At 57.2% G+C, this 20,403-nt stretch overlaps 1 protein-coding gene across 2 annotated transcripts in view; it reads left to right on the top strand.

Annotated features, from left to right (window-relative positions):
• Positions 1 to 20,403, top strand: part of LOC140729377 (leucine-rich repeat and calponin homology domain-containing protein 4-like) — a 157,574-nt gene that overhangs the window by 39,417 nt on the left and 97,754 nt on the right. For both annotated transcript variants that reach the window (XM_073049053.1, XM_073049052.1), the window contains exons 2-7: positions 481 to 625; positions 2,144 to 2,270; positions 2,988 to 3,093; positions 4,022 to 4,158; positions 8,335 to 8,450; positions 9,766 to 9,862. In XM_073049053.1, coding sequence (XP_072905154.1) covers positions 481 to 625; positions 2,144 to 2,270; positions 2,988 to 3,093; positions 4,022 to 4,158; positions 8,335 to 8,450; positions 9,766 to 9,862 — 728 coding nt within the window. The remainder of the gene's footprint in view (positions 1 to 480; positions 626 to 2,143; positions 2,271 to 2,987; positions 3,094 to 4,021; positions 4,159 to 8,334; positions 8,451 to 9,765; positions 9,863 to 20,403) is intronic.

Genomic DNA, 20,403 nt, shown 5'->3' with positions numbered 1-20,403 from the left:
TTTTCAAATGTTGAAAAGCCTAGACAGAGTAGATGTGGAAAGGGTGATTCCAATGGTGGGGGAGTCTAGGGCAAGAGGGCACAGCCTCAGGATAGAAAGGTGTCCATTTAAAACACATGTGGAGATATTTCTTTAGCCAGAGGGTGGTGAATTTGTGGAATTTACTACCACAGGCAGCTGTGGAGGCCAAGTTGTTGGGTGTATTTAAGATGCAGCTTGATAGATTCTTAATTGGACAGTGCATCAAAGGTTACGGGGAGAAGGCTGGGGAGTGGGGCTGAGGAGGGGAAAAAGGGTCTAATTCTGCTCCTGTGTCTTACGGTCTGTGGTGTTAAGAGGAGTGTTTCTCGAGGGAGTGAGTAGTGTATGGATGGGGGGATTTGAACAGTGTTTGATCAGCAGGCTGAATGGGAGTGGGGGTCAGGATGAAGATGCAGGTTGCCTCTGACACCCAGTGGACCCTTTACTGCTCTGCTGCAGACCTATCGAAGAACAGGCTGTCGGAGGTCCCAGACGAAGTGTGCCTTTACGTGTCGCTGGAGCTGCTCAACCTCTATCACAACTGTGTGCGGACCATCCCCTCCTCCATTACCAACCTCCAGTCACTCACCTACCTCAACGTCAGGTAAGCACCTCCTGTTACCCCGTGCTGGCTCCACCCCTCCCTCCAGCAGAGAGTCTTCCACAGCAAGGAAACAGGCCACTCAGCCCACAGGGTCTGTACTGGCCCTTACACTCCCCTCATTCCCATTACCATCGGCTTTGCCGACAAAGCCATCCTCCCTGGGATAACTCACAGTGGTCGGTGATCCACACGTCATCAGCGTGCGCAGGGAGGCTGGAGCATCCACCGGTCACAGAATGTACAAACTCCTTACAGAACAGACAGCAGCAGGAATTCAACACGGGCCTTTAATATTAGGAAGGACAAACAGCAGATGAACAAGGTTATTCCTGTTGTCCCGGCCGTTCTCCTCACAGTCCTATTCAGCTCAGTCCAGTTCCCTCTGGGCTCCACAGGAAACTCCAAGTTACTTTTATTATCAAAGTAAGTATGCCATATACAACCGTGAGATCTGTCTCCAAGCAAGTAGCCAATGTCTCCGATCTCCCCAAATACTCCTCCCTGCCACAGTTTTTCAGACCTGACAAACGTCTTCTGCGCCTGCTCCAGAACAATCACATTGTGATGGTATGGACGAGTGTATTCGTTAAAGTTTGCACATATTACCAAGTGTGCAAGACACTGACTGCACTTTAGTGTCTGATGGTTCAAAGATTCTAAGTACATTTATTATCAAAGTATGTATGCAGTATACAACCCTGAGATCTGTCTTCCCACAGACAGTCATGAAACAAGGACACCATTCACAGAAAACTTCCCCTGCTCCCCCCACCCCAAAGCAAGAAAAAACAAATCGCGCAAACAGCAACTTAAATCAAAAAAGAGCAGAAAAACAGAATATAAAACACAAAATCTCTAGATTCATTACATCCTTGTCATCTTGCCTAGAATCCTTGAGGAAATACTTTACACCTCTGTCCCACGCTTTATCCACCCTGCTAGAGAAACACGCCTCCCAAGCTTTCGTCATCTTTGCTAAATCTCCCATTGTTGCAAGGAAAGCAACGCCGGTAAACAGTCTCCGTGGCTACGCCCTGCTGAGCTGTGAAATCCCTCCGCACCCTCTCCAGGGCTGTCGGGTGGTGGTGACAAAGCTGAGTGTTGTGTTGTACCTCAACAATCACCGCCTGTCGTATCATGTTACCTTCCCACCCTCCCCCACACTTCCCTGCACAACGATTCCTGCATTGGGAGAGGGGGTGGGTTCTACTAGGGTTCCTGTCCCCATCACTGCCCAGTGACCCTGGGGTTAGAGAGAGGGGATCGGCCAGGGTTCCTGTCCCAAGACTGCCCAGTGACCCTGGGGTTAGAGAGAGGGGATCGGCCAGGGTTCCTGTCCCAAGACTGCCCAGTGACCCTGGGGTTAGAGAGAGGGAATCGGCCAGGGTTCCTGTCCCAAGACTGCCCAGTGACCCTGGGGTTAGAGAGAGGGAATCAGCCAGGGTTCCTGATTCTTGCCCTTTGATGTGTGAGTGCAGGAGGAATATTGCAGTTTATTCCACTGTGCTCTGTCCACAGTCGCTGTCAGCTCTGTGCCTTGCCCGCGTACCTGTGCTGCTTACCCCTCAAGGTGCTCATCGCCAGCAACAACAAACTCTCCTCGCTGCCCACCGACATCGGCTGCTTCCGGCAGCTCAGGGAGCTGGTAAGTTCACCTTGTCTGTGGTCCCCCTGGGGGAGGGGCTGCCGTCCTCATGTTGTGTCCCCAGCCTTGGTCAACAGAGAGCAAAGAGTGGTGTGATGTTCATGGGTTGTTCAGAAACCTGATGGCAGAGTGGAAGAAACTGGTCTAAAACTTTGACTGTACCTTCAGGCTCCTGTACGTCCTCTCCGGATGGCATGTCCCGGGTGATGGGGGTCCTTGATGATCGATGCCACTGTCTTGAGGTATTGCCTCTTTGAAGATGTCCTGGATACCCTCTGCAGCTTTTTCCAGTCCTGCACTGTGGAGCCTCTGTACAATGATTCAGCAAGTCAGAATGCTCCCTGTGGCACAGCTGCAGAAGTTTGCTGGCCAAACCAAATCTCCTCAAACTCCCAATGAAGTACAGCCACTGTATAGGCTAAGCCCATCATCAGAGATGGCGACAGGCAGGCACTCCTGATCCCACGATGAGGATTGGTGTGTGGTCCTTCAACTTTCCCTTCCTGAAGTCTGCCGTCAGTCTCTTGGTGGTACTGGTGTTGAGTGAGAGGTAGTTTGTTGTGACCCCCACCCCCCTACCCGTAGACCCTGCCCCTGTGCTCACCACCTCACCGGATCACATCCCCTGAGTGAAGGGGGAGGGGAGTTGCTCTGGGCGGTCTTTGTCGGTGTAATAGATGTACTCTCTTTTCCCCCAACCCCCACCACCGGCCCCAGGACGTGAGCTGTAACGAGATCCAGAGGCTCCCTCCGGAGATCGGGAACCTGGAGTCACTGCGGGACCTGAACGTAAGAAGGAACCAGCTGGACCAACTGCCAGAGGGTGAGTCACCACACCGGCCATGTTCCATATCCTTCTCCCCCAACCCCTCCCATCCCTGTACATTGCTTCCTTCACCCTCCCCACCCCCAAAAGCACCGCCTGCGGGAGGTGCAGGAGCAACTGGCAGAGCCCATCGCAGGGCCCCCGTCGTGACCACTGCAGAGTGCCACAGTGGCTCTGCCCCTCTCCACAGCTAGATCCCACACCCTACAGTGACAGGAGAGCCAGGTCAGCCGAGACACGGGTGATTGGTGTGATAATGCCCAGTGAGGTCCACCTCACAGTGGTGTTCCCGGGGACTGGGCACTCAGACAGCCCTGATGAGGAATTCCTCAGGAGATTCTCCCCTCCCCACGGTGTTTCCCGAGGGATTTGAATCTGCAAGTTGTCCCAACATCTCCCTGGGGTGGCGTGGGGCTGCACCCAGTCAGTGCTTGCATGGTGTGGTGCGTATGGGTGACAGCATGTGGATTATACACTGACATGGACGGAGACACAGCCCCGAGTCTGTGGGCTTCTTGGTGGTGGGGGGCAGGGTATTCCAGGACACAGAGGGTGGGCTTCTCTGTCCTGTCATCCAGTCGAAGGGGTTCAGGGACATCAGTTTTGTCTGTGGACTAGAGTCCATGCATTGACCAGGCTGGCAGGAGAGCGGGCCAGCTTGTGACAAACCGCTAGAGGACTGAAACAAGCCCTTTGACCCAACTCGTCTGTGCCAAACTTTTTTTCTGCCTAGCCCATCAACAGGTACCTGGAACAAAACTCTCCATACGCTTCCCATCCAAATGTCCTTCATGGTGGGGAGAGTTCACCCAGTAGGCACCAGATTCCCACCCACAGTCCATCGATGTGGATTCCACTCATACTGTTGGGAATGCCAGTGGGATAGGTCGGATCTAATGCCCCCTCTTTCTCTCTTTCCACACAGAAATCGCAGAGCTGCCCCTTGTCCGACTTGATTTCTCCTGTAACAAGGTCACACACATTCCTGTGTGCTACCGACACCTTCGGCATCTGCAGACTATCTTACTAGACAACAACCCGTTACAGTCCCCACCTGCACAGGTAAACAGCGCCGGGCTTCATGTGATATCTGTCACCAGTGTCTGACCCCAGGAGTGTGTGATGGGACAGTGTGGAGGGAGCTTCACTCTGTGTCTGACCCCGGGAGTGTGTGATGGGACGGTGTGGAGAGAGATTCACTCTGTGTCTGACCCTGGGAGTGTGTGATGGGACGGTGTGGAGGGAGCTTCACTCTGTGTCTGACCCTGGGAGTGTGTGATGGGACGGTGTGGAGGGAGCTTCACTCTGTGTCTGACCCCGGGAGTGTGTGATGGGACGGTGTGGAGGGAGATTCACTCTGTGTCTGACCCCGGGAGTGTGTGATGGGACAGTGTGGAGGGAGCTTCACTCTGTGTCTGACCCTGGGAGTGTGTGATGGGACGGTGTGGAGGGAGCTTCACTCTGTGTCTGACCCCGGGAGTGTGAGATGGGACAGTGTGGAGAGAGATTCACTCTGTGTCTGACCCCGGGAGTTTGTGATGGGACAGTGTGGAGGGAGATTCACTCTGTGTCTGACCCCGGGAGTGTGTGATGGGATGGTGTGGAGGGAGATTCACTCTGTGTCTGACCCCGGGAGTGTGAGATGGGACAGTGTGGAGGGAGATTCACTCTGTGTCTGACCCCAGGAGTGTGAGATGGGACAGTGTGGAGGGAGATTCACTCTGTGTCTGACCCCAGGAGTGTGAGATGGGACAGTGTGGAGGGAGATTCACTCTGTGTCTGACCCCAGGAGTGTGAGATGGGACAGTGTGGAGGGAGATTCACTCTGTGTCTGACCCCAGGAGTGTGAGATGGGACAGTGTGGAGGGAGATTCACTCTGTGTCTGACCCCAGGAGTGTGAGATGGGACAGTGTGGAGGGAGATTCACTCTGTGTCTGACCCCGGGAGTGTGTGATGGGATGGTGTGGAGGGAGATTCACTCTGTGTCTGACCCCGGGAGTGTGTGATGGGCCGGTGTGGAGGGAGCTTCACTCTGTGTCTGACCCCAGGAGTGTGTGATGGGACCGTGTGGAGGGAGATTCACTCTGTGTCTGACCCTGGGAGTGTGTGATGGGACGGTGTGGAGGGAGCTTCACTCTGTGTCTGACCCTGGGAATGTGTGGTGGGATGGTGTGGAGGGAGCTTCACTCTGTATCTCTCCATGGGAATGTGTGGAGGGACAGTGTGGTAGGAGCTGTGCTCTGTCTCACCCCGGGAGTGAGTGTTGGGAGCTGTGCTCTTTATCATGAAGAGTCCAGCACAATGTTCTGCTGACCTGTATACACCCAGTCCACAACAACATTACCCTTCCCTCCTGCACAGCCCATAACCTTAGCCGTGGTTCATATGTCTGTTTCAGACTCTTCAATCTCTCTCTTGTATCAGATTCTACTACCATCTTTGGCAAAGCGTTCTATGCACTCACCACTCTGTGTTAAACAAAACTAGCATCTCGCCAAAATTCACCTTAAGCAGATGTCCTCTGTCATTGGCCATCAGCACCCAGGAAGTCTCAGCCTGTCCACTCTATGCCTCCTATTGTTTTGTACATCTCTATCAATACTCCTCTCATCTGCCGAAGGCAAAAGTCCCTGATTACTCGTCCTATCCTCATAGGACGTGCTCTCTAATCCAGGCAGCATCCTGGTACATCTCCTCTGCACCCTCTCTAATCCAGGCAGCATCCTGGTACATCTCCTCTGCACCCTCTCTAAATCCTTCAGATCCTTCCTTCGGTAACATGAACAGAACTGGATGCAATTCTCCATGTGGTCTAACAGGGTTTTATAGAGATGGAACCCTACCTCACTGCTTCTGAGGTCAGCCCCTTGACGATGAAGGACAAAACTCCATACACCTTGGCCAACCTAGCAACCTGTAGCAACTTTGAAGGACCCTAAGATCCATCTGTTCTTCCACACTAAGAATCTTGCCATTAACCTCATGTTCTGCCTTTAAACTCAATGTTGTGAAGCAGGAGGTTCCCACCCTGAGGACCCCTTGCATTATGGTTTTTGGTCCATGGTATAAGGAAGGTTGGGAACCGTTGCTCTAAAGTGAATCACTTCACACTTTCCGAGAGTGAACTCCATCTCTGCCCAGTTCTGCATCATTTCTATGTCCCTTTTAAATCTGTAAACCATCCATATTTCCAACACTTGTATCATCTGCAAACTTATCCCTCCCCTTTCCACTTCATCTGTCATTTATACAAATCACAAAGAGCAGTGGTGCCAGAACAGTGAAATGCCACAGGTCACCAACTCCCAGGCAGAATACATTCTGTTTTCTACCACTCTCTGCCTTCTGTGGACAGGTCAGTTCTGAATCCACACTGCCATGTTTCCCTGCGTCCCCTGCCTCATGACTTTCTACATGGGGACCGTGTCCAATGCCTTACTAAAATCCATATATACCACAAGACCACTTGACATTAATTTGTTATATCACCTCCTAGAAAACTCAGTTAGGCTTCGGAGGCATGATCTGCCCCTCACAAAGCCATGCCAACTGTCCCTAATCAGACAATACTTCTCCAAATGCTCATAAAACCCATTTCTGAATCCTCTCCAATAGGTTACCTACTGCTGAAGTAAGGTTCACTAGACCATGAGTCCAAAGAATCTCCCTGTAATCTTTCTTAAACAAGGGAACAACATTTTCTACCCTGCAGTTCTCTGATACTACTCCTGTGGGCAGTGAGGAAGCAAAGGTCATTACCCAGGGGGCAGCAATCTCTTTCCTCACTTCCCGCAGTATCACGTCCAGTCCCAGGGTCCTAGTCCTGATGAAGGGTCTCAGCCCAAAACGTCTTTTCCATAGACGCGGCCTGGCCTGCTGTGTTCTTCCAGCATTTTGTGTGTGTTACCTTGATTTCCAGCACCTGCAGATTTTCCCTTGTTTGTGACTTTCCTATCCTAATGTTTTCTCAAAAGTTCTAACGCATTCTCTTCACGCTGCTATCTTCCAGTATATCAGTTTGTTCTACGCTGACCTGACATTCATCAGGGTCCCTTTCACTGGTAGGAAAGTACTGAAGTGAAGTATTCATCAAGGATGTCCCCTTCCTTCTCCATCTCCAATCACGTTTCCTTTTCTCCCCAGTCAACCCTACCTTGACTCTCGTCATCATCCTGTTCTTCGTGTACACCTTGAGACCTGTTTTAATCTTGCCTGCCAAGACCTTTCAGTGCTTCTTCTAGTCCATTCTTCAGCTCCTTCCTGGCTACCTTGTAACAATAGATCCCTGTCTAATCCTTGCTTCTTAAACCTTAAATACACTTTGTCTTCCTCTTGAGCAGTCCTTGCCAGCCATAGCTCCTTCACCCTACCATCCTTTCCCTGCCTATCCAGAACCCCATGCAAATGTTCCCTGAACAAGTTCCACATTTCTGTCAAACATTTCCCTGATCACACCTATTCACAGTTAACACTACCAATGTTCTCATAACTTACCCTTACAGCACCATAATTTACCCTTGCCCCAGTTAAATACTTCCCATGCCTTCTGCTCCTACCCCTGCCCGAGGCTATGCTGAATGTGAGGTAACTGCAGACTCTCCACTGAGGTCCTGCTTCCAGCTTCATAGCTGCTCCCTATTTGTCTTTTCCTATCCATGTCGTTGTACCAATGTGAATCACAACTTCTGTCTGCTAACCCTCGCCCTGACCCCGGCACCCAGCAGGCAACATTCCACCCGGAGTCTCCTCCAGTAACTACTGAATCCCTTTCACCCTTTTCTCCCCACTTCCTTTCCGAGCTGGATTCAGTGCCTGAGAGCTGGTCATTGTGACTTTCCACTGGTAGGCCATCTCCCCCCTAGCAGTATCCAAAGTGTTATACCCGTTATTGAGGGGAACAGCCACAGAGGTACTTGGCACTGTCCACCTGTTCCCTTTCCCTCTCTTGCCAGTCACCCAGTTACCCGTCTCCTGCAGCCGAAGTCTGACTGCTCCCCTTGCAAGTCACACAAAATGCTGGAGGAACTCAGCAGGTCTGGTAGCATCTCTGGAGGGGAACGAACAGGCTAAGGCTGATGAACTGTTCATTCCGTTCCATAGGTGCCGCCTGACCTGTTGGGTTCCTCCAGCATTTTGTGTGTGTGCTCAAGGCTTCCAACATCTGCCAAATCTGTTGACTTTATTATTACCCCTTGTAAGTTAATGTTGTGTGTAAAAACTCCTCTGATGCCTTTCAGGTCTGCACTAAAGGAAAGATCCATATATTTAAATACTTGAACATCGAAGCATGTAAAATTGTGCCGGACCTGTCAGATTTGGATCGAGCCATGCGCCCCCCAGGTTTCAGCTCCAGGTGAGGGTAGGCTCCTGATCGGGGCTCAGGAATGGATATATGGAGGGGAGGGGTGGTTGTTCTCTTCAAAAATGTGGACAGCAAAAAGCAGGCTGTAAGTATAATTGGCTGACAAGGTGAAGGAAAATCACAAGAGATTTTAGGATGGGAGAAACTAGGAAGAGAGTGGAACCTGAATCCGGTTTATTGTCTCTGACACACAGTCAGTCACGTGGCAGCCTAATGACACACGGATCACATCAATAAGTTGCAAAAATATAAATACTGCAAAAGAGGAAGTGTACGTGAACTGTTCAGCAGTCTGAAGGCAGAGAGGAAGAAGCCATTCCTAAAGTGTTGGTGTTGGGTTTTCAGGCTCCTGTGCCACCTCCCTGAAGGTAGTTTTGAGAAGAGAGCATGTCCTCAGTGGTGAGGGTCCTTCACGGTGAATGCTGCCTTCTTGAGGCATCGTCTTTTCAAGATGGCCTCAGTGATGGGGAGGGTTGTGTCCATGATGACTCTGCAACCCTCTGAAGCTTCTCATCCTGTGCATTGGTACTTCCATACCAAGCAGTGATGTAACCAGGCAGAATATGCTCTCCACTATGCACCTGTAGAAATTTGTTGGAGTCCTTGATGACATACCAAGTCTCCTCAAATACCCAATCAAGTATAGCTGCTGATGTGCCTTCTTTGTAATTGCATCAATAAGTTGGGCCCAGAATAGATCCTCAGAGACGTTGACACCCAAGAAATGAAACTGGTCACTCTTTCCACTGTTGATCCTCGATGAGAACTGGTGTGTGTTCCTACGCCCTTCCCCTTCCTAAAGTCCGCAGTCAGTTCCTTGGTCTTACTGACATCGAGTGCATGGACATTATTGTGAAGCTGCTCAACCAGCTGATCAACCTCAATCCTGTACGTCTCCCCGTCACCATCTGAGATTCTGCCAACGTTGGCGAACTTATAGATGGCATTTGAGCTGGGTGTACAGGGAGTAGAGCAGTGGGTGAGCATGCACACTGGTGTTGGTTGTCAGCAAGGGGAAGATGGTATTTTTGACCCACAGTGACGGTGCTCCCCGGCAAGAAAGTCAAGGATTCAGTTGTGGAGGGAAGTACAGAGGCTCAGGTTATGAAGGGTAATGGAGGGCAGCAGGGCCAAAAGGGGAATGAGACTGGAGCCAGACGAGGTCACCTTGTGAGTATTTACCCAGAACATGACTGGGGGATGGGGGTTCATCCCCCTGTGCCTGCAGCCTATTGGATGAGCTGTGCTCCTCTCCCCATGTGAATCTTCCCCACCCCCTGGTCTGACTACTGCCCTGTGCCCACAGCCTGTCGGATGAGCTTTGCCCCGGTCGTCAGCCCAGTGGCCTGGACTCGGGATTCCACAGCGTGGACAGCGGCAGCAAGCGGTGGTCTGGCAACGAGGTGAGTGAGTCTGCCCGTGCACAGACACAAAGCTGGTTGGGGTGGTGGGGAGGTGGGGGAGTCTGCCCATGCACAGACACGAAGCTGGTTGGGGTGGTGGGGAGGTGAGTGAGTCTGCCCATGCACAGACACGAAGCTGGTTGGGGTGGTGGGGAGGTGAGTGAGTCTGCCCATGCACAGACACGAAGCTGGTTGGGGTGGTGGGGGAGGTGAGTGAGTCTGCCCATGCACAGACACGAAGCTGGTTGGGGAGGTGGGGAGGTGGGGGAGTCTGCCCATGCACAGACACGAAGCTGGTTGGGGAGGTGAGGGAGTCTGCCCATGCACAGACACAAAGCTGGTTGGGGTGGTGGGGAGGTGGGGGAGTCTGCCCATGCACAGACACGAAGCTGGTTGGGGTGGTGGGGAGGTGGGGGAGTCTGCCCATGCACAGACACGAAGCTGGTTGGGGTGGTGGGGGAGGTGAGTGAGTCTGCCCATGCACAGACACGAAGCTGGTTGGGGAGGTGGGGAGGTGGGGGAGTCTGCCCATGCACAGACACGAAGCTGGTTGGGGTGGTGGGGAGGTGAGTGAGTCCGCCCATGCACAGACACGAAGCAGGTTGGGGTGGTGGGGAGATGAGTGAGTCTGCCCATGCACAGACACAAAGCTGGTTGGGGTGGTGGGGAGGTGGGGGAGTCTGCCCATGCACAGACACAAAGCTGGTTGGGGAGGTGGGGAGGTGAGTGAGTCTGCCCATGCACAGACACGAAGCTGGTTGGGGAGGTGGGGAGGTGAGTGAGTCTGCCCATGCACAGACACAAAGCTGGTTGGGGTGGTGGGGAGGTGAGTGAGTCTGCCAATGCACAGACACGAAGCTGGTTGGGGAGGTGGGGAGGTGAGTGAGTCTGCCCATGCACAGACACGAAGCTGGTTGGGGTGGTGGGGAGGTGGGGGAGTCTGCCCGTGCACAGACACGAAGCTGGTTGGGATGGTGGGGAGGTGAGGGAGTCTGCCCGTGCACAGACACAAAGCTGGTTGGGGTGGTGGGGAGGTGGGGGAGTCTGCCCGTGCACAGACACGAAGCTGGTTGGGGAGGTGGGGAGGTGAGTGAGTCTGCCCGTGCACAGACACGAAGCTGGTTGGGATGGTGGGGAGGTGGGGGAGTCTGCCCGTGCACAGACACGAAGCTGGTTGGGGAGGTGGGGAGGTGAGTGAGTCTGCCCGTGCACAGACACGAAGCTGGTTGGGATGGTGGGGAGGTGAGGGAGTCTGCCCGTGCACAGACACAAAGCTGGTTGGGGTGGTGGGGAGGTGGGGGAGTCTGCCCGTGCACAGACACGAAGCTGGTTGGGGTGGTGGGGAGGTGGGGGAGTCTGCCCATGCACAGACACGAAGCTGGTTGGGGTGGTGGGGGAGGTGGGGGAGTCTGCCCGTGCACAGACACAAAGCTGGTTGGGGTGGTGGGGAGGTGAGGGAGTCTGCCCGTGCACAGACACGAAGCTGGTTGGGGTGGTGGGGAGGTGAGTGAGTCTGCCCATGCACAGACACAAAGCTGGTTGGGGTGGTGGGGAGGTGGGGGAGACTGCCCATGCACAGACACAAAGCTGGTTGGGGTGGTGGGGAGGTGAGTGAGTCTGCCCATGCACAGACACGAAGCTGGTTGGGGTGGTGGGGGAGGTGAGTGAGTCTGCCCATGCACAGACACAAAGCTGGTTGGGGTGGTGGGGAGGTGGGGGAGTCTGCCCATGCACAGACACAAAGCTGGTTGGGGTGGTGGGGAGGTGAGTGAGTCTGCCCGTGCACAGACACGAAGCTGGTTGGGATGGTGGGGAGGTGAGGGAGTCTGCCCGTGCACAGACACGAAGCTGGTTGGGGTGGTGGGGAGGTGAGGGAGTCTGCCCATGCACAGACACGAAGCTGGTTGGGGAGGTGGGGAGGTGGGTGAGTCTGCCCGTGCACAGACACGAAACTGGTTGGGGTGGTGGGGAGGTGAGTGAGTCTGCCCGTGCACAGACACGAAGCTGGTTGGGGTGGTGGGGAGGTGAGTGAGTCTGCCCATGCACAGACACGAAGCTGGTTGGGGAGGTGGGGAGGTGAGTGAGTCTGCCCATGCACAGACACGAAACTGGTTGGGGAGGTGGGGGAGTCTGCCCATGCACAGACACGAAGCTGGTTGGGGTGGTGGGGAGGTGAGTGAGTCCGCCCATGCACAGACACGAAGCTGGTTGGGATGGTGGGGAGTGGGGGAGTCTGCCCATGCACAGACACGAAGCTGGTTGGGGTGGTGGGGAGGTGAGTGAGTCTGCCCATGCACAGACACGAAGCTGGTTGGTATGGTGGGGAGTGGGGGAGTCTGCCCATGCACAGACACGAAGCTGGTTGGGGTGGTGGGGAGGTGAGTGAGTCTGCCCGTGCACAGACACGAAGCTGGTTGGGGTGGTGGGGAGGTGAGTGAGTCCGCCCATGCACAGAAACGAAGCAGGTTGGGGTGGTGGGGAGGTGAGTGAGTCTGCCCATGCACAGACACGAAGCTGGTTGGGGTGGTGGGGAGGTGAGTGAGTCTGCCCATGCACAGACACGAAACTGGTTGGGGAGGTGGGGGAGTCTGCCCATGCACAGACACAAAGCTGGTTGGGGTGGTGGGGAGGTGAGTGAGTCTGCCCATGCACAGACACGAAGCTGGTTGGGGTGGTGGGGAGGTGGGGGTGTCTGCCCATTCACAGACACGAAGCTGGTTGGGATGGTGGGGAGGTGAGTGAGTCTGCCCGTGCACAGACACGAAGCTGGTTGGGGTGGTGGGGAGGTGGGGGTGTCTGTCCGTGCACAGACACGAAGCTGGTTGGGATGGTGGGGAGGTGAGTGAGTCTGCCCGTGCACAGACACGAAGCTGGTTGGGGTGGTGGGGAGGTGAGTGAGTCTGCCCATGCACAGACACGAAGCTGGTTGGGGTGGTGGGGAGGTGAGTGAGTCTGCCCATGCACAGACACGAAGCTGGTTGGGGAGGTGGGGAGGTGAGTGAGTCTGCCCATGCACAGACATGAAGCTGGTTGGGGAGGTGAGGGAGTCTGCCCATGCACAGACACGAAGCTGGTTGGGGTGGTGGGGAGGTGAGTGAGTCTGCCCATGCACAGACACGAAGCTGGTTGGGGAGGTGGGGAGGTGAGTGAGTCTGCCCATGCACAGACATGAAGCTGGTTGGGGAGGTGAGTGAGTCTGCCCGTGCACAGACACAAAGCTGGTTGGGGTGGTGGGGAGGTGGGGGAGTCTGCCCGTGCACAGACACGAAGCTGGTTGGGGTGGTGGGGGAGTCTGCCCATGCACAGACATGAAGCTGGTTGGGGAGGTGGGGGAGTCTGCCCATGCACAGACACGAAGCTGGTTGGGGAGGTGGGGGAGTCTGCCCATGCACAGACATGAAGCTGGTTGGGGAGGTGGGGGAGTCTGCCCATGCACAGACACGAAGCTGGTTGGGGTGGTGGGGGAGTCTGCCCATGCACAGACACGAAGCTGGTTGGGGTGGTGGGGGAGTCTGCCCATGCACAGACACGAAGCTGGTTGGGGTGGTGGGGGAGTCTGCCCATGCACAGACACGAAGCTGGTTGGGGTGGTGGGGGAGTCTGCCCATGCACAGACACGAAGCTGGTTGGGGTGGTGGGGGAGTCTGCCCATGCACAGACACGAAGCTGGTTGGGGTGGTGGGGGAGTCTGCCCATGCACAGACACGAAGCTGGTTGGGGTGGTGGGGGAGTCTGCCCATGCACAGACACGAAGCTGGTTGGGGGTGGTGGGGGAGTCTGCCCATGCACAGACACGAAGCTGGTTGGGGAGGTGGGGGAGTCTGCCCATGCACAGACACGAAGCTGGTTGGGGAGGTGGGGGAGTCTGCCCATGCACAGACACGAAGCTGGTTGGGGTGGTGGGGGAGTCTGCCCATGCACAGACACGAAGCTGGTTGGGGTGGTGGGGGAGTCTGCCCATGCACAGACACGAAGCTGGTTGGGGAGGTGGGGGAGTCTGCCCGTGCACAGACACGAAGCTGGTTGGGATGGTGGGGAGGTGGGGGAGTCTGCCCATGCACAGACACAAAGCTGGTTGGGGTGGTGGGGAGGTGAGTGAGTCTGCCCATGCACAGACACAAAGCTGGTTGGGGTGGTGGGGAGGTGAGTGAGTCTGCCCATGCACAGACACGAAGCTGGTTGGGATGGTGGGGAGGTGAGTGAGTCTGCCCGTGCACAGACACGAAGCTGGTTGGGGTGGTGGGGAGGTGAGTGAGTCTGCCCATGCACAGACACGAAGCTGGTTGGGGTGGTGGAGAGGTGGGGGAGTCTGTCCGTGCACAGATACGAAGCTGGTTGGGATGGTGGGGAGGTGGGGGAGTCTGCCCGTGCACAGACACGAAGCTGGTTGGGGTGGTGGGGAGGTGAGTGAGTCTGCCCATGCACAGACACGAAGCTGGTTGGGGTGGTGGGGAGGTGAGTGAGTCTGCCCATGCACAGACACGAAGCTGGTTGGGGAGGTGGGGAGGTGAGTGAGTCTGCCCATGCACAGACATGAAGCTGGTTGGGGAGGTGAGGGAGTCTGCCCATGCACAGACACGAAGCTGGTTGGGGTGGTGGGGAGGTGAGTGAGTCTGCCCATGCACAGACACGAAGCTGGTTGGGGAGGTGAGGGAGTCTGCCCATGCACAGACACGAAGCTGGTTGGGGTGGTGGGGAGGTGAGTGAGTCTGCCCATGCACAGACATGAAGCTGGTTGGGGAGGTGAGTGAGTCTGCCCGTGCACAGACACAAAGCTGGTTGGGGTGGTGGGGAGGTGGGGGAGTCTGCCCGTGCACAGACACGAAGCTGGTTGGGGTGGTGGGGGAGTCTGCCCATGCACAGACACGAAGCTGGTTGGGGAGGTGGGGGAGTCTGCCCATGCACAGACACGAAGCTGGTTGGGGTGGTGGGGGAGTCTGCCCATGCACAGACACGAAGCTGGTTGGGGTGGTGGGGAGGTGAGGGAGTCTGCCCGTGCACAGACACGAAGCTGGTTGGGGTGGTGGGGAGGTGAGGGAGTCTGCCCATGCACAGACACGAAGCTGGTTGGGGAGGTGGGGAGGTGGGTGAGTCTGCCCGTGCACAGACACGAAACTGGTTGGGGTGGTGGGGAGGTGAGTGAGTCTGCCCGTGCACAGACACGAAGCTGGTTGGGGTGGTGGGGAGGTGAGTGAGTCTGCCCATGCACAGACACGAAGCTGGTTGGGGAGGTGGGGAGGTGGGGGAGTCTGCCCATGCACAGACACGAAGCTGGTTGGGGAGGTGAGGGAGTCTGCCCATGCACAGACACAAAGCTGGTTGGGGTGGTGGGGAGGTGGGGGAGTCTGCCCATGCACAGACACGAAGCTGGTTGGGGTGGTGGGGAGGTGGGGGAGTCTGCCCATGCACAGACACGAAGCTGGTTGGGGTGGTGGGGGAGGTGAGTGAGTCTGCCCATGCACAGACACGAAGCTGGTTGGGGAGGTGGGGAGGTGGGGGAGTCTGCCCATGCACAGACACGAAGCTGGTTGGGGTGGTGGGGAGGTGAGTGAGTCCGCCCATGCACAGACACGAAGCAGGTTGGGGTGGTGGGGAGATGAGTGAGTCTGCCCATGCACAGACACAAAGCTGGTTGGGGTGGTGGGGAGGTGGGGGAGTCTGCCCATGCACAGACACAAAGCTGGTTGGGGAGGTGGGGAGGTGAGTGAGTCTGCCCATGCACAGACACGAAGCTGGTTGGGGAGGTGGGGAGGTGAGTGAGTCTGCCCATGCACAGACACAAAGCTGGTTGGGGTGGTGGGGAGGTGAGTGAGTCTGCCAATGCACAGACACGAAGCTGGTTGGGGAGGTGGGGAGGTGAGTGAGTCTGCCCATGCACAGACACGAAGCTGGTTGGGGTGGTGGGGAGGTGGGGGAGTCTGCCCGTGCACAGACACGAAGCTGGTTGGGATGGTGGGGAGGTGAGGGAGTCTGCCCGTGCACAGACACAAAGCTGGTTGGGGTGGTGGGGAGGTGGGGGAGTCTGCCCGTGCACAGACACGAAGCTGGTTGGGGAGGTGGGGAGGTGAGTGAGTCTGCCCGTGCACAGACACGAAGCTGGTTGGGATGGTGGGGAGGTGGGGGAGTCTGCCCGTGCACAGACACGAAGCTGGTTGGGGAGGTGGGGAGGTGAGTGAGTCTGCCCGTGCACAGACACGAAGCTGGTTGGGATGGTGGGGAGGTGAGGGAGTCTGCCCGTGCACAGACACAAAGCTGGTTGGGGTGGTGGGGAGGTGGGGGAGTCTGCCCGTGCACAGACACGAAGCTGGTTGGGGTGGTGGGGAGGTGGGGGAGTCTGCCCATGCACAGACACGAAGCTGGTTGGGGTGGTGGGGGAGGTGGGGGAGTCTGCCCGTGCACAGACACAAAGCTGGTTGGGGTGGTGGGGAGGTGAGGGAGTCTGCCCGTGCACAGACACGAAGCTGGTTGGGGTGGTGGGGAGGTGAGTGAGTCTGCCCATGCACAGACACAAAGCTGGTTGGGGTGGTGGGGAGGTGGGGGAGACTGCCCATGCACAGACACAAAGCTGGTTGGGGTGGTGGGGAGGTGAGTGAGTCTGCCCATGCACAGACACAAAGCTGGTTGGGGTGGTGGGGAGGTGGGGGAGTCTGCCCATGCACAGACACAAAGCTGGTTGGGGTGGTGGGGAGGTGGGGGAGTCTGCCCATGCACAGACACAAAGCTGGTTGGGGTGGTGGGGAGGTGAGTGAGTCTGCCCGTGCACAGACACGAAGCTGGTTGGGATGGTGGGGAGGTGAGGGAGTCTGCCCGTGCACAGACACGAAGCTGGTTGGGGTGGTGGGGAGGTGAGGGAGTCTGCCCATGCACAGACACGAAGCTGGTTGGGGAGGTGGGGAGGTGGGTGAGTCTGCCCGTGCACAGACACGAAACTGGTTGGGGTGGTGGGGAGGTGAGTGAGTCTGCCCGTGCACAGACACGAAGCTGGTTGGGGTGGTGGGGAGGTGAGTGAGTCTGCCCATGCACAGACACGAAGCTGGTTGGGGAGGTGGGGAGGTGAGTGAGTCTGCCCATGCACAGACACGAAACTGGTTGGGGAGGTGGGGGAGTCTGCCCATGCACAGACACGAAGCTGGTTGGGGTGGTGGGGAGGTGAGTGAGTCCGCCCATGCACAGACACGAAGCTGGTTGGGATGGTGGGGAGTGGGGGAGTCTGCCCATGCACAGACACGAAGCTGGTTGGGGTGGTGGGGAGGTGAGTGAGTCTGCCCATGCACAGACACGAAGCTGGTTGGGATGGTGGGGAGTGGGGGAGTCTGCCCATGCACAGACACGAAGCTGGTTGGGGTGGTGGGGAGGTGAGTGAGTCTGCCCGTGCACAGACACGAAGCTGGTTGGGGTGGTGGGGAGGTGAGTGAGTCCGCCCATGCACAGAAACGAAGCAGGTTGGGGTGGTGGGGAGGTGAGTGAGTCTGCCCATGCACAGACACGAAGCTGGTTGGGGTGGTGGGGAGGTGAGTGAGTCTGCCCATGCACAGACACGAAACTGGTTGGGGAGGTGGGGGAGTCTGCCCATGCACAGACACAAAGCTGGTTGGGGTGGTGGGGAGGTGAGTGAGTCTGCCCATGCACAGACACGAAGCTGGTTGGGGTGGTGGGGAGGTGGGGGTGTCTGCCCATTCACAGACACGAAGCTGGTTGGGATGGTGGGGAGGTGAGTGAGTCTGCCCGTGCACAGACACGAAGCTGGTTGGGGTGGTGGGGAGGTGGGGGTGTCTGTCCGTGCACAGACACGAAGCTGGTTGGGATGGTGGGGAGGTGAGTGAGTCTGCCCGTGCACAGACACGAAGCTGGTTGGGGTGGTGGGGAGGTGAGTGAGTCTGCCCATGCACAGACACGAAGCTGGTTGGGGTGGTGGGGAGGTGAGTGAGTCTGCCCATGCACAGACACGAAGCTGGTTGGGGAGGTGGGGAGGTGAGTGAGTCTGCCCATGCACAGACATGAAGCTGGTTGGGGAGGTGAGGGAGTCTGCCCATGCACAGACACGAAGCTGGTTGGGGTGGTGGGGAGGTGAGTGAGTCTGCCCATGCACAGACACGAAGCTGGTTGGGGAGGTGGGGAGGTGAGTGAGTCTGCCCATGCACAGACACAAAGCTGGTTGGGGTGGTGGGGAGGTGGGGGAGTCTGCCCATGCACAGACATGAAGCTGGTTGGGGAGGTGGGGGAGTCTGCCCATGCACAGACACGAAGCTGGTTGGGGAGGTGGGGGAGTCTGCCCATGCACAGACACGAAGCTGGTTGGGGTGGTGGGGAGGTGAGTGAGTCTGCCCATGCACAGACACGAAGCTGGTTGGGGAGGTGGGGAGGTGAGTGAGTCTGCCCGTGCACAGACACAAAGCTGGTTGGGGTGGTGGGGAGGTGGGGGAGTCTGCCCGTGCACAGACACGAAGCTGGTTGGGGTGGTGGGGGAGTCTGCCCATGCACAGACATGAAGCTGGTTGGGGAGGTGGGGGAGTCTGCCCATGCACAGACACGAAGCTGGTTGGGGAGGTGGGGGAGTCTGCCCATGCACAGACATGAAGCTGGTTGGGGAGGTGGGGGAGTCTGCCCATGCACAGACACGAAGCTGGTTGGGGTGGTGGGGGAGTCTGCCCATGCACAGACACGAAGCTGGTTGGGGTGGTGGGGGAGTCTGCCCATGCACAGACACGAAGCTGGTTGGGGTGGTGGGGGAGTCTGCCCATGCACAGACACGAAGCTGGTTGGGGTGGTGGGGGAGTCTGCCCATGCACAGACACGAAGCTGGTTGGGGTGGTGGGGGAGTCTGCCCATGCACAGACACGAAGCTGGTTGGGGTGGTGGGGGAGTCTGCCCATGCACAGACACGAAGCTGGTTGGGGTGGTGGGGGAGTCTGCCCATGCACAGACACGAAGCTGGTTGGGGTGGTGGGGGAGTCTGCCCATGCACAGACACGAAGCTGGTTGGGGAGGTGGGGGAGTCTGCCCATGCACAGACACGAAGCTGGTTGGGGAGGTGGGGGAGTCTGCCCATGCACAGACACGAAGCTGGTTGGGGTGGTGGGGGAGTCTGCCCATGCACAGACACGAAGCTGGTTGGGGTGGTGGGGGAGTCTGCCCATGCACAGACACGAAGCTGGTTGGGGAGGTGGGGGAGTCTGCCCGTGCACAGACACGAAGCTGGTTGGGATGGTGGGGAGGTGGGGGAGTCTGCCCATGCACAGACACAAAGCTGGTTGGGGTGGTGGGGAGGTGAGTGAGTCTGCCCATGCACAGACACAAAGCTGGTTGGGGTGGTGGGGAGGTGAGTGAGTCTGCCCATGCACAGACACGAAGCTGGTTGGGATGGTGGGGAGGTGAGTGAGTCTGCCCGTGCACAGACACGAAGCTGGTTGGGGTGGTGGGGAGGTGAGTGAGTCTGCCCATGCACAGACACGAAGCTGGTTGGGGTGGTGGAGAGGTGGGGGAGTCTGTCCGTGCACAGATACGAAGCTGGTTGGGATGGTGGGGAGGTGGGGGAGTCTGCCCGTGCACAGACACGAAGCTGGTTGGGGTGGTGGGGAGGTGAGTGAGTCTGCCCATGCACAGACACGAAGCTGGTTGGGGTGGTGGGGAGGTGAGTGAGTCTGCCCATGCACAGACACGAAGCTGGTTGGGGAGGTGGGGAGGTGAGTGAGTCTGCCCATGCACAGACATGAAGCTGGTTGGGGAGGTGAGGGAGTCTGCCCATGCACAGACACGAAGCTGGTTGGGGTGGTGGGGAGGTGAGTGAGTCTGCCCATGCACAGACACGAAGCTGGTTGGGGAGGTGAGGGAGTCTGCCCATGCACAGACACGAAGCTGGTTGGGGTGGTGGGGAGGTGAGTGAGTCTGCCCATGCACAGACATGAAGCTGGTTGGGGAGGTGAGTGAGTCTGCCCGTGCACAGACACAAAGCTGGTTGGGGTGGTGGGGAGGTGGGGGAGTCTGCCCGTGCACAGACACGAAGCTGGTTGGGGTGGTGGGGGAGTCTGCCCATGCACAGACACGAAGCTGGTTGGGGAGGTGGGGGAGTCTGCCCATGCACAGACACGAAGCTGGTTGGGGAGGTGGGGGAGTCTGCCCATGCACAGACACGAAGCTGGTTGGGGTGGTGGGGGAGTCTGCCCATGCACAGACACGAAGCTGGTTGGGGTGGTGGGGGAGTCTGCCCATGCACAGACACGAAGCTGGTTGGGGTGGTGGGGAGGTGAGGGAGTCTGCCCGTGCACAGACACGAAGCTGGTTGGGGTGGTGGGGAGGTGAGGGAGTCTGCCCATGCACAGACACGAAGCTGGTTGGGGAGGTGGGGAGGTGGGTGAGTCTGCCCGTGCACAGACACGAAACTGGTTGGGGTGGTGGGGAGGTGAGTGAGTCTGCCCGTGCACAGACACGAAGCTGGTTGGGGTGGTGGGGAGGTGAGTGAGTCTGCCCATGCACAGACACGAAGCTGGTTGGGGAGGTGGGGAGGTGAGTGAGTCTGCCCATGCACAGACACGAAACTGGTT

The sequence above is a fragment of the Hemitrygon akajei genome, chromosome 6, assembly GCF_048418815.1.
Source record: "Hemitrygon akajei chromosome 6, sHemAka1.3, whole genome shotgun sequence".
Lineage (NCBI taxonomy): Eukaryota > Metazoa > Chordata > Chondrichthyes > Myliobatiformes > Dasyatidae > Hemitrygon > Hemitrygon akajei.
Note: the sequence above shows the minus strand (reverse complement) of the source record. Positions and strands in the feature narration are given on the sequence as shown.